The sequence below is a fragment of the Myxine glutinosa genome, chromosome 4 (assembly GCF_964187855.1).
Source record: "Myxine glutinosa chromosome 4, kmMyxGlut1.1, whole genome shotgun sequence".
Taxonomy (NCBI): domain Eukaryota; kingdom Metazoa; phylum Chordata; class Myxini; order Myxiniformes; family Myxinidae; genus Myxine; species Myxine glutinosa.
Window position 1 is genome coordinate 45,015,018 of NC_136264.1, and position 14,221 is coordinate 45,029,238.

The 14,221-nt window shown below is 45.0% G+C and overlaps 1 protein-coding gene across 8 annotated transcripts in view; it reads right to left on the reverse strand.

The window, feature by feature from the left end:
• Positions 1 to 14,221, reverse strand: part of LOC137424615 (ephrin type-B receptor 2) — a 277,241-nt gene that overhangs the window by 69,001 nt on the left and 194,019 nt on the right. For 4 of the 8 annotated variants that reach the window (XM_078775660.1, XM_078775662.1, XM_068112243.2 and 1 more), the window contains one exon: positions 9,718 to 9,795. The exons of the other annotated variants lie outside the window; for them this stretch is intronic. In XM_078775660.1, the coding sequence (XP_078631786.1) occupies positions 9,718 to 9,795 (78 nt within the window). The remainder of the gene's footprint in view (positions 1 to 9,717; positions 9,796 to 14,221) is intronic. 8 annotated transcript variants of the gene reach the window in all.

Here is a 14,221-nt window from a genome sequence, read left to right on the forward strand (position 1 = left end):
TCAATTTTCTTGAATTGAATAAATTAAGTTACAAATGAAGGATGCAGTTTTCTTGAATTTTAAAAATTAGGTTACAAATGAAGGATACAATTTTCTTGAATTAAAAAAATTAAGTTACAAATGAAGGATGCAATTTCCTCGAATTTTAAAAATTAGGTTACAAATGAAGGATACAATTTTCTTGAATTTAATAAATTAAGTTACAAATAAAGGATGCAATTTCCTCGAATTTTAAAAATTAAGTTGCAAATGAAGGATTCGATTTCCTCGAATTTTAAAAATTAAGTTACAAATAAAGGATACAATTTTCTTGTATTTTAAAAATTAAGTTACAAATGAAGGATTCAATTTTCTTGAATTAAAAAAATTAAGTTACAAATGAAGGATGCAATTTTCTTGAATTTTAAAAATTAAGTTACAAATAAAGGATACAATTTTCTTGTATTTTAAAAATTAAGTTACAAATGAAGGATTCAATTTTCTTGAATTGAATAAATTAAGTTACAAATGAAGGATGCAGTTCTCTTGAATTTTAAAAATTAGGTTACAAATGAAGGATACAATTTTCTTGAATTAAAAAAATTAAGTTACAAATGAAGGATGCAATTTCCTCGAATTTTAAAAATTAGGTTACAAATGAAGGATACAATTTTCTTGAATTTAATAAATTAAGTTACAAATGAAGGATGCAATTTCCTCGAATTTTAAAAATTAAGTTGCAAATGAAGGATTCGATTTCCTCGAATTTTAAAAATTAAGTTACAAATAAAGGATACAATTTTCTTGTATTTTAAAAATTAAGTTACAAATGAAGGATTCAATTTTCTTGAATTAAAAAAAATTAAGTTACAAATTAAGGGGGTGTTAAAAAAAATACATTTTCAACGAAATAAAAAACAAATGTACCAAATGCATGCATGATAATAAAGCATTAAGCATGGGTAGGAATGAGTATGGCAAAAAGTTCATGAATATATTGCCATGAATCAAAAGGTCAAGAATTAACAGATGGAATGGAGAATATGAGAATCATCAGGCATAATCACTTGACTAATTTGTATCACATGATGATGGAAAGTGTAACTAATCAACCGGCGGTTCAATATACAATGCAGCGGAGAATTCTCACGAGCTCCCCCAATCTCTTCTGTAACATATGACATTTACCCTTGACACCTGGTGAGTCCTTGAGACGATGAACGAACCACTGACCCAACCAAACAAAATCATTATTTTAATGAGGAATTTCACGCTCAGGATGAGGAGGTTTAAAAGTCTTAAGGAAATGTCAGAGGTATTTTATTTTTCCATTTATCTCTTTGCATTTCACAAAGAAAAGACGTCAGGGAAGGTGTGGAGCTGTGTTGTTATCCTAAGTTTTCGGAAAGTCATAATATTATGAGAGGAGGTGGTGGGGGTAAGAACAATGTATGAGATAAAGTGTGATGAAAACATGTATAAATACTAGGCAGAGACTAAAAATAATTGTGATTATTGTGGTGAAATTGTACCAAAGTTGAACCCAGGTGTGGCGCTCCCTTAAACCGCTGGGCGGTGTCTATAAGACCTCGGACGTCCGTGACTCGAGGCCACTCCTGCGACATCATTATACAATGCCATGTAGAATTGAATGGTACGTACCTGCCTATATTCTAGGTTTGCTTGCATTGACTGATATATTCAATCTTTCTCATATGATGCCTAGATCCTGACATGTATGTTGCATGATGTACTTTACAGGATGATGTACAGATCTGATTGAGATTAAACCATACATATGGAACACGTTGTGAATCTGGTTGATTTCCACAACACTTAATCTCAATCAGATCTTCGGGAATGGCAGGACACGAGTCTGGCGATGGCCGGATGAACGCTGATCTCAGACGAGCATTTCCCGACATTCTCCATGATCCTGCGCGGCCCACCTCGGAGAAGAATGACCAGCTGAGGGCCCATCGAGGCAGCTCCAGCCACAGAGCTCCGACGACTCTCGCTGCCGGTCTACCTCGACGGGACCGGATGCGCAAGCATTTTGCGGAACCGCGCCGTCAAAGCGCGAACTGCTCTCCTGGGGCCCGGACGCCGGAGCAGGCGTGACGGACTCCGGCAAGGCGCCTGCTGAAGGAGGCCACTGGGAAATGTCCTGGGCCGCAACCCCGTTGGAACGACGGACCCGCTTGGCGCCGAAGGTACGAGTCTAGCCTCGGTTGCTCGAAACGCTAACGGCTCCGTCCGAGAGAATCATCCTAGATTTGCGTGCCTCGGCCCGAGATGAGATTCCCACGCGAGTGATCACGACTCCCATGTCGGCCATGCCTCCACACGGCCGGCACACTCCGACCACTCGCTACTCGGTGGAATCGCCTCCTCCACGCGGGCCGGCACACTCCGACCACTCGCTGCTCGGTGGAATCGCCTCCTCCGCGCGGATCGCGCACTGCTCGTCGGGATCACGCCGTGCCTCACACGGCTGGCTCTCCCTGACCACTCGCTGCTTGGTGGAACCACCTCCTCCGCGCGAATCGCGCACTGCTCGTCGGAATCACACCGTGCCTCACACGGCCGGCTCACTCCGGCTGCTCGGTGGAATCACCTCCTCCACGCGAATCCCCTCGCTGCTCGGTGGAACCACCTCCTCCGCGCGAATCGTGCACTGCTCGTCGGAATCACGCTGTGCCTCACACGGCCGGCTCACTCCGGCTGCTCGGTGGAATCACCTCCTCCACGCGAATCGTGCACTGCACCCATCGCGTGCAATACTCTGGGAGGCCGACGATTCCGATCGCTGCTCGGAATCACCTCCTCGCCGCGAAGCCGCACGTCGCTCCCTTCGCGGGCCCTACTCGGTGAGGCCGGCGATTCCTATTGCTGCTCGCCGGAATCACCTCCTCACGCACGAATCACGCGCTGCACCATCGCTGGATGGCATCCTCACTAGGCATGACGCGCCAGTCGCGCGCCCGCGCCAATCAACTCCTCCGCGCGAATCGTGCACTGCACCCATCGCGTGCAATACTCTGGGAGGCCGACGATTCCGATCGCTGCTCGGAATCACCTCCTCGCCGCGAAGCCGCACGTTGCTCCCTTCGCGGGCCCTACTCGGCGAGGCCGGCGATTCCTATCGCTGCTCGCCGGAATCACCTCCTCACGCACGAATCACGCGCTGCACCATCGCTGGATGGCATCCTCACTAGGCACGACGCGCCAGTCGCACGCGCCGCATCTTCGCTGGATGGACCCCTTCTTCACGCGAAGCGCATGCGATTCCCCTCGCTGGCACTACTCTGTGGCCCCGTTGCTGCTGGTCGGAATCCCACCTACGCATGGCTTCTCAGCGAGGCCGGCGAACACCGCTGCCCGGACTCGCCTCAATGCGTGAGGCTCGTTTGGCTCCACTCGGGGACTCTCCGAGCATGGTCTTCCTAAACTTTCATCTTCTTCCGCTGTCATAACCTTAATAAACAATCTTAAAGGGTTCTAAGGGGTTCACGGCACTCGGGGATTTGTGAAATGTGATTTGTGAAATGTGATTTGTGTTGGCGTGATGTATCGTATCATGCTAGATACCGTTGATAACTACCGCACTGCTGCCGCTATTCCCCGCTTCAACCCCGGACAAACCCTGCCCGAAAGCCATCGAACGAGACGCTACTTCAGGCCGTGCAAATTATTGCGGCCCAGCGTGCTCGCCCTCTTGTCTCAGCGTGCCACGCTGGCTCGACAGGCCGAGGACGACTTTCGGTTTCGCCAACGAACCGCACGCGCCCGAACCAATTTATGACGTCACCGACTAATCACACGTTTGCTCTACGGCATCATTAACGTAATTGCGTGCTTCACGCGATCTCATCATCGGGGATTCGTTTACATTTCCATGTACCTTGGTAAACTACGTACCAAATGTCCTTTACGTAAACGACGTAAACTACGTAATGCGGCGCTACCTCAAGGTCGCGCGCCCGCGCCGTTTAGGGAGTACATGGTGACCTCGTGAAATGGTGACATTGAGCGTCGCACCCGACTCCCTTGTCTCCTGCGCAAGTAACGGGGGCACCGTACTGCCTGCTCGCCCTTGACTCTGGGCTTGTTGTTTATCGGACAGAGCTCTTGGCTCGTATCCACGCACATTTCGAGACTGCGAGACGCCTCGTCTGATTCCATTTTCCCTCTGCCCCTGACTGACTGTGCCTCAGACTGACCCAGACTGTGAAGGTCGTCTGACTTCGGTATGCAGCGCGCCGCTGCAACCTCGGTGGGGGGGGGGGGGGGTGGGATCCCAGGAGGTTGGGCAATCCATCCGCGATCCGGATGCCGTTCGGTATAACGCCTCCCACCTCGCCCCTTGTGGGGACCCAGGATGGACAATCCATCCGCGATTCGGATGCCGTTCGGTATAACGACTCCCACCTCGCCCCTTGTGGGGACCCAGGATGACGTCCATGGATGTCTTTGTGTCTTTGAGTGAGTCTTTGAGTCCATGGATGGTCGATCCGAGCCATTCAATGAAGGCGTTGAATGGATGGATTGGTCGGACATCCGTGGATGGACAATCCATCCGGGACATCTAGCATGGATGGACAGTCCATCCGGGGCGATGGCTGTCTTTGGGTCTCTGAGTCTTTGCGTCCGTGGATGGTCGATCCATCCGCGATCCGGCTGGATCCGTGCCATGCAATGAAGGCGTTGAATGGATGGATCGGTCGGACATCCGTGGATGGCCAATCCATCCGGGACATCTAGCATGACAATCATCTCGACATCTAGACAATCCATCCGGGACAACGCTGAGACAAACAAGGTTTGTCCAGCCGGGACTCTCTCTCGGTTTGTGAAGGGGACAATTCAATTCGCTTTGAATGGGACAATCCTTCCATCCGGGGCATCCTCTCGGTAGCCGGTATAGCCGATCTTCTCCGATCCTCCGAGCGCTGTACAGCAGGACAGGATTGCCATATGCATCCCGGAGGTTCTGCGCACTTCGCTGGAGAGGCGCGTTTCGGTCGTTTTTGTCATCCATCCGGGACGTTCTCTCGGCAGCCGGTAAAGCCGATCTTCTCCGATCCTCCGAGCGCTGTACTGCAGGACGGGATTGCCGTATGCATCGCGGAGGTTCTGCACGCTTCGCTGGGGAGGCGCGTTCCGGTCGTTTTGTGCGTCGTCGTAATCAGCCATGCCGGTCGTCCAGGCAGCCTTCAGAGGCCGCTCGTGTCTCGTGCGAAGGATCGCTGCCAACGGTAGATTCACATGCCGAAACAAGAGTTTGTAATGCGTATGAGCTGCCATCAGAGGACGCTCGAGTCTCGTGATTCAACAGGGCCGCTGCCGGTGTCGAGTAACTCTCGTTATGGCTCTGATCGATTCTCTCCCTCGGCAATTCCATGACATGGACCTAACATGGATCGACCATGTACCCTTGGGAGCCTAGGCAGGTACAGACTGCAATGGACTTACTGTAATGGCCTCCTGTCATGTCATCTTACTTACTGTTACAGCTTACTGTAATTCTTTACTGTACTTGCTTACTGTAATTCCATGACATGGACCTAACATGGATCGATCATGTACCCTTGGGAGCCTAGGCAGGTACAGACTGCAATAGACTTACTGTAATGGCCTTCTGTCATGTAACCTTACTTACGGTTACAGCTTACTGTAAAGAGGCTTACTGATTTACACATGTGTTGCATTGCGACGAATGGACATTCGCTCTTCGCCAAGGTACAACGTATCCTATCTAGCTACTGTGCCGACGACCCCGCTGTAAGACTAGACTATTGTGATCCACGTGACCGTCCCTCCCTTCGCCTGATACACCCCTGCCTGAAGCAGTGAAGGCACTGAGGTGCCCCTCCGACACCTGCCTCCAGCGGCTACTCCGAAGCAGGGGGCAGGGCTTGGGGATGTCGTACCCGGTAGTTTCCGACCCTGTGTTGGCAGGGTAATTTCGCCACCCTGACCGCTATGGATGGACCGACTGACTTTATAGGGAAATATGTCTTTAACACCCCAATAATAAAATGATGACTTCCTCAATCCATTAATGCTGAAGCGCACTCGCTTCCTGCTGAGCGGCAGTATAGTTCTAACAGTGGGGAGAATGTGGTGAAATTGTACCAAAGTTGAACCCAGGTGTGGCGCTCCCTTAAACCGCTGGGCGGTGTCTATAAGACCTCGGACGTCCGCAACTCGAGGCCACTCCTGCGACATCATTATACAATGCCATGTAGAATTGAATGGTACGTACCCGCCTATATTCTAGGTTTGCTTGCATTGACTGATATATTCAATCTTTCTCATATGATGCCTAGATCCTGACATGTGTGTTGCATGATGTACTTTACAGGATGATGTACAGATCTGATTGAGATTAAACCATACATATGGAACACGTTGTGAATCTGGTTGATTTCCACAACAATTATAAAACTAAAATTACAGTGACTCATGGTTATTGATCATCGCAAGATTAATACAAAATTCATATTATTCCCAATAATTGTGAGAATGATTCATTAGTTTAAAGAGAAAATGAAAATGGAAATACAAACGCATTAATCATTTAATTGATGAAAGGAAAAATACAAAGATGCTTCCCACGTGACTTGGATGATTTTTTAAATAAGATGCTGAATAATGTACGTAGGTTAACAATCTTAGAGGGAATCTTCCTTTATATTGTAAGTGATCAATACCCATAATCACGTGTTTCCTGCTCCGAAGCACGTGCTGAAAATCAAAATAGTGGCAAGTGAGATAATGAAGAGTGTGAATAGGTGAATAATTATATTATCGCAAGATTAATCATCGTCAAATTCCTCATTTTAATTCCTCTCGTCATCGTGAGCATGAAATTCATTATTGAAATAATGATTTTGTTTGATTGGCAGGGATAGCAGGCAGCCATATCACTTCAGGACTGGTCGCATATTTTATTTGTTTCCCTGATATCTGTCCCTGACTGTTCCTGATGTCAACTGAATCTGGGAATTCTTCCACAGAAAGCTATACACTGTTGTGCACAGATTCATTCCATCTCATCTTCAGTTCACATATCGTTCCTCTCACCCATGGTACGATGAATCCTTTAGTGTGGCAGTTGCTCTGAAACAAATTGCCTTCTCTTCCTGGAAGGGAAACCTGACTGAAGGCAGTCTCAGTTTGTCAACAAATTGTCCCCCTCCATCCTTTCCCTGTCTTCAAATGGCACCATAGCCGACTCCACACGTGAGAATTCCGAGTGCCTCAATTCTGTGTTTGCTTGCAAACCTTGTGTCACCAAACCAATGCTCTCTGCACCAACTTTACCCAGTCACACCGATCTGCTCCTGGACTCTATGGCTTTTGCACCTCAGAAGGTAGAGAAGTTTATTTCAACCCTCGACTCTGACTCTGCTGTTGGACCGGACGGCATCAGCTAACTCGTCTTAAAAACCTGCTCTGCTGCACATCCTCTCTCTGCCCTTTCCATCCTGTCATTTGTCCTAGGTCATCTTCCATCAGCTTGGAAATCAGCCAAAACTGCATTGTTTTGGGCATTAAAAAGGTGCAAAAGCTCATCCACTCAACTACAGACCTATCAGCTTACTTTCAATCATCAGCAAGATCATATAATCCATTATCACAGTTGATATGAAATCCTTCCTTTTCTCCAACAAACTCATCTCAGATCACCAATTCGGATTCAGACCAGGCCATTCCACCTTGGACATGCTGCTTATACTCTCACAACAATGGATGGAGACCCTCAATGCCAGACATCAGATCACGGCCGTCTCTTTAGATATATCTCGAGCTTTTGATACAATCTGGCATCCCGTCTTGCTCTCCAAACTGTCTGCTTGACGTCAACGGCTAACTCCACTCTTGAGTTTTTGACTTCCTCCAATCTTGGAGCCAAGTTGTGGCCTTCAACAGAATCCTTTCATCTCTTCTCCCTTTTAAGCTTGGAGTAGCACAAGGCAGTGTTGGAGTAGCACAACATTCCTAATCTTAATCAATGATTTCTCTGACTCTCTAGTAAATCCCCTTTTACTACTTGGTGATGAAACCACTCTCCACTGTGACATCCCTCATCCTTCAGACAGGAAAGCTGCAGCCTCTTCTCTCGCTGCTGGCCTTGACACAATTACAAATTGATCCAACATTTGGAATATGTCTATTCAATATGACAAATCTCACACTCTCACTCTCTCACACACTTTCTCTCTCTCTGAAAGCACCGTGTGGCAGACCATCCCAACTACTTTTTTAAACAATACTCTTGACGATGTTCAGTCATCCAAACTCCTGGGTGTCACAATCAGCCATGAACTTTCTTGGGCAAAAACCTAATTTCAATGTTGGCCTCCAAAGCCAGTGTCCGACTGGGCATCTTATATTGTACAAAGACCTTCCTTGGCATACCTGAACTATCCACCTGCAAGCCTTCATCCACAGCTGGAGGAGTATTGCTCTCCCCTTTGGGGTGGTGCCCCTGCCTCACACTTTGCTCAGTTTGATGCCATGGAAACCAAAGCCTTCAAGATTATTGGAATGTCCTGCGAGGAAGCTGAGTCTATGGGCCTATCACTTTCTCATCACAGTCAGGTTGGTGGTCTCTCTTTCTTCTATTACCTCCTTTCTGGTCTTACACCCTCTGTTCTTTTTGTGCCTTGTCCCCCAGGTTCCTACAGGGTGCACACAGTCCACCATCAACATCCTTCTGGCGACACTCCAAAATCTAGAATCATTGCTCACCACCATTCATTCGTTCCTCTTTTTTCTCACCTGAGGATTCAACTTCCACATTCTCTTCAATCTCATCCTTCCCTCCAAGTCTTTAGGAAACCATGACAGTTTCTAGACTCATTACTCCCCTCCCCACAACTCCCAGGCCCGCCTCCTTCCAAATTTATTGTTTCTTTGCTTCTGTATACATCTTCCCCACACCGTGCATCCTCTCCTACCCCTCATTCTACCCACACACATTGTCTTTCCAAGTCTCCCTCTATTTTGTCCTTCAACCCTGCTGTTGGTGCTTCCCCCATCTCTCCACTGTTGCTTTTCTTATATTGCGTCCTGATCCATTCAGTGCACTACCTTTTCCAAAAGCCTCGACCTGGTGCCTTTTTGTGCCTTGACAAAAAAATCTGAGATTTATGAACAACAAAAACATCAAGCCGGTGAAATTTACAGATGATTGACCGCAATGTACATTATTGTGATGATTACCAGCTGTGAAGGACATCCGCAAGAGTACCTTAGAGGCAGTAAGTAAGGTGTTGATAAATGGGGCTATTAAAAAATTTTGACCTCACTAGGTACGTACATATCCCAGATAATTCAACAAAGAAGGCATATGAAAGTTTCCACTGCGATGGGATGAGAATGTGCCAAAAGCTGGAGAGTTCTTCAAAAAGGAATGTAAAGAACATCCTTGTGATTATGTACACAAGTGTAGCTTCGAATATAAACAAAAGTCCATGTGAACGTTGAAGTGCCCTCTTATAAATTAAATAACCAATAAAGAAAGATACAATTAATGGAAAATGTAAATATATTGTTTGAAGAGCACACAATAAGCAAAGCAATTTAAACAGAGAAGGGAAATGTGGGTAAAAGAATGGAAAAGATAATTGAAATGATGTATTGATGGCAGTAATATTCACAGAAGCAAAGCTGCATAATTTGCGGCCAGGAAGAGAGCAGCTGCAGGATGCGGGAAGAATGCAGTACCTTGGTGCGGGGCATCACGCAGCCGTGGAGAAGCCTGCCAAGTGTTAGTAATGGTAGGCCGGCGCGAGGTGGTGGGTGCTGAAGCAGGATGGCATGGCGGAGCAATGGAAGCACGCAGGGCATCGAAGGGGGTGACAGGGAGACACACGCGCTTATGTAATCAAGGCTTTCATGCTGCCGGATAACACGGCAGGTGGTTCAGATGTTAAACAAGGAGAAAAAAAAGAGCAAATGAAAAGGCAACATTCCAAATAGACCTCTATATATTCTGGTAGCACTGCTGTTTGGCTAAGTCGGTACCTACATAAGCAAAACGAGGACAAAATTATTCGCATGTGTCGGTGAAATCGCATATACATGGATAAAAAAAAATGTAATAAATAACAGTGTACCCAATCCTCGCCAACAATGACGTTTGTTTCCAAAGAAACATCATATGGTTTGGCTTGTGTTGTGAAGATGCAACAGATTGGAACAGTGTGGTGTGAAATCAGAGTGAAATACTTTGTACATCTGCCAAACGATTAATTCTGGGTGGGTCGACGAGGGGGATGTTATCGAAATTTGCCCTGTGCCAGCCTTTCATTCCAAACATGTGACCGAAAGTAGTTTCAAAACACATTGCGTCTTTGATACTAGTGGTGACCTTCAAAGGCCAAGCATATAGTCTAGAACAATGTTTTCTTTCTCAAACAAGTAAACGAGTGGGTGCGTGGGGAGTTCCTAAAGTAGATGTGGACTTCTTGTTTTAGATTTCATAAAAAATAAGAGTTAAAAGTTGAAACTTTATTCGGTTATAATATCGACTGTAAGCGAGATACACAGGAAGTTTGACGTCCGTGCTGGTCAAAGCATTCTGGGTAAAACAAAGATGGCTGCCAACAGTCACAGTACTGTGGGGTGAATATGGAGCATTCAAGTTAATTGTGAAGGGGAACACCAATCCAGCTCAAATTCACAGATGATGCACATCTTTCACAGGGTTGTGTTTAAATGGTGTCATGAGTTTATAAATGGCCGTGAATTGGGGACTTTCAAAAGGAAGTAATCTGCCCCAGAATGCTTGACGCGCTTGTGCATAACCCGATAGCAGTAATGTTTATTAGGGAATGTTTCTTTTTCCGTGTGTGTGAGATAAGGATTGTTACCTAAAATGTCTCAGAAAACTTCTGAAAGAAGCGAAAAATATTTGGAAAAGTACCTGAGAGAAAGGGGTGTGACTCTGCACAACAAAATAGTTGGAGAACTTTGTCAGTTATCACAAAAAGCTGAGATTTTTCAGCTGCTCACACTGTAAAATCTGGATTACGAGTGCCGGTGCAAGGCCTGGAAGATCGTAGATGGGACTTTGAAACCGTACCAGTCAAGGGACTTTGAATTTTGTACCTCCTGTGATCAAGAGAGGCTTAGTTATTTATTTAATGGATGTCTGTAATTGGGAAAACGATGATGTGCATCATTACCAACAAGGACATAATGGCTCTGAGTACATCTTCATGATGTGAAAATACACTCAACTTGCGCCAGCTATTATTCACGTGAGAGCGAGATGTAGGCCTACGAGGCAGACTTCCTTGAGGGAGACACCATATCTGGCTTGGGTGCTTCTTAACAGCGATGGGAATATCATATCTGGGGCTTGTGAATGCACAGGGTAAGTTGCAAAGAAAATTTTAAGATGATATTTACCATTAATGAAGTTGGAAGATGAGGGGGGGGGGGGGCAGGGGGGTTAGGGGATGGGAGATGTGAAGGCTGTTATAATTATTTTGTTTGTTTAGTTCCCAGGCCAAAATAGAAATTAACCATTTTTGCCAAAATAAGTAGAAGAGTTTGTGTGTTTTTTATCCACCGTCACCACTATCTTGTATTTACAGGAAATGGTAGCAACTCGACACCTCTCACCTACAGATATTTCTCGTATTTCCAATATTTTCAAGAGTCCGACTTGCAATAAGGGACACAACAATTATGGTTAACCATTTTGAAATAGCCAATTTCAAAATACTATTTAAATTACAGATTTTGCACGAGTAACGGCAGGATAAAAGTGCCTGGCGAGCAGAACCGAGTTGGTGAAAATGTATACAGAGCACGTGCGCAAAAGGCCTCATTAGCATTTATACGTCATTTCAAAAATGGCCGAAAATGTCATTCTCACAACCAAATGCTGTCACTGCAGATAATTTTACAACAGATCATTTTGGAGACAATTGCAGAGGAATTGTGTATCACTGGTGGAAGTGTAGAACCTATCATTCATTCCTACATAAAATAGAATAAGGTTCGTGCAATGTGGGTACCAAATGACCAAGTTTGACCTAAATGCAACATGATGGGGAAAATTGCAACAGGGCTCCTGAAATGTGATCAGAGGGAAGGAGATTAATTAATTTAAGAAAATTGTAACACTTGATAAGACCTGGGTTCATCACGAAAGATCACTTGTAATGAGCTAGCGTAGAGTGGAAATGGCCTTGGCCACCCCACCACCAAAAAGGTTAAAACTTTAGCCCTCAGCTTGAAAGCTTAAGGAAATAATCTTTTGGGCCCATAATGATTTAATTAAGGTGGTATTTCTTGAATGAGGGGAAACTATGATTGCATTGTAATATAGTCACTGGTTATGCAATGAAACGAGACAAATGATATGCACACAAAGGCCTGGTATGCTGTCGCAGGGTGAGGTTATTACACAGCAACGCTGCTCGCACGCAGCAAATATAACCACCACTTCTCGAGCGAAGATGCAAAGGGAAGTTCTAACTCATCTCCCATACTTGTAACCTTGTGAGGTTTACAAATGATGAAGATGTCAAAACAGGTTTCAGGAAGTGTCTGCGTACCATCGAAAAGTTTTCTACGCAAATGACATCAAGGAGCTACGAAACCAATTGGACAAATATGTGGATGTGTAGCAGAGGAATACAATAAAAAAGGTGAAGCTTCACCAACTCCCCTGTACTTTTCGATTCTCCAGAATAAAATGTACATATCGGCCTTGATCTACCCTCATATTTGAAGTTGAGTAATTTGGTGTAACAATAGGTAATTTGGTGTAAACCCTGGTGTTGGGCTAGCGGCTAGGGTGCCGGCTTAGGATCCTAGAATCCTGGGTTCGCAATCCCGGTCGATCACTGAATTAACGCCAGGGGGGTTGACTCAGCCTGTCATCCTTCCGAGGTCGGCTAATTGAGTACCAGTTCACTGGTAATTCCCTGTTTGTCGTTAAAGGCGGCCAAAAGGGTTGGCGTCAGGAAGGGCATCCGGCCGTAAAACATTGCTTCAAAAAGGGGACCGAAAAACAACAACAACCACGGTTCCCGAAAAAGGCCAACCCCCGCTTTGCGGGAAAAATGGCCTCTAAAGGTGGTTATTATATTTTTATAATAGGTAGTATTCCCACATTCTAGGATATCGTTAGAGTTGCAGTGAACAACCTTTTTGTGTGAAATTATTTTAACTTGAATTATTTTTGAACATAGAGTCATTTAGTGACACGGTCAGCGAAAATGTATTTTTTAAATCACCTAAAAAATATTTTTATTTATGAATATATTATTCTGTGCCATTTTAATTCCTTACTCTGAGACATTTGAGTTGTTCTGGGTAGAAAAATGGAAAAGCTATTCGAGTCAAATTTAACGCAAGTCAGTTTCTCGATAATCTACAGGGTGGTCCTTACGTCTTGCGATCCGGATCCCCTTCTAGCAGGTTGCATTCTGCGTTGTTGTTACAGGTTGATGATTAGGACGGACACCACTGAGCACACTGGGATACAGCATGTGGTTGAGAGCACGCTGGCCCACGAGAGGCCACACACAAATGAAACAATTGCTCTTTCGTTTGTGTGTGGCCTCACATGAGTCCATGCTTGGCTACGTCTGTCAGTCGCTCTGTTATTGAGGTTGGTTTATGTTGCAAATAAAAACAGTAATGCATCAATGTTATATATATATATAACATTGATATCATGTGAAAGTCCTTGAGAGGCCCAGCCAAATCCCAGACATGAATCCCATTGAGAATCTGTGTGAAGATTTGAAGGTTGCTCTTCACCGACACTCCCCATCCAACTTGTCAGAGTTTAAGCAAATTTGCAAGGAGGAATGGGAGAAACTCCCCAAATCCAAATGTGCAAAGCTGATATCGACATGCCCAAGAAGACTCGAAGGTGTAATCACTGCCAAAGGCACTTCTACGAAGTATTGACTTTGTTGTTGTATTGGTTGAATACTTATGTAAATTAGATGTTACTGTATTTCATTTTTAATAACTTAGTAAAAAGTTCTAAAAAAAATAAATCCACTGAGTCATTATGGGGTATTATGTGGAGATCAGCAACAAAACAAATGTAAGTTAAATCCATTTTAAATTCAGGATGTAACACAACAAAATGTGATAGTCCAGGTATGTGAATACTTTCTGAAGGTACTATCTATCTATAATTCCAGTAATCTCTGTTTGTTTGTACGTTTGTACGTTTGTTTGTATGTGACCGCTG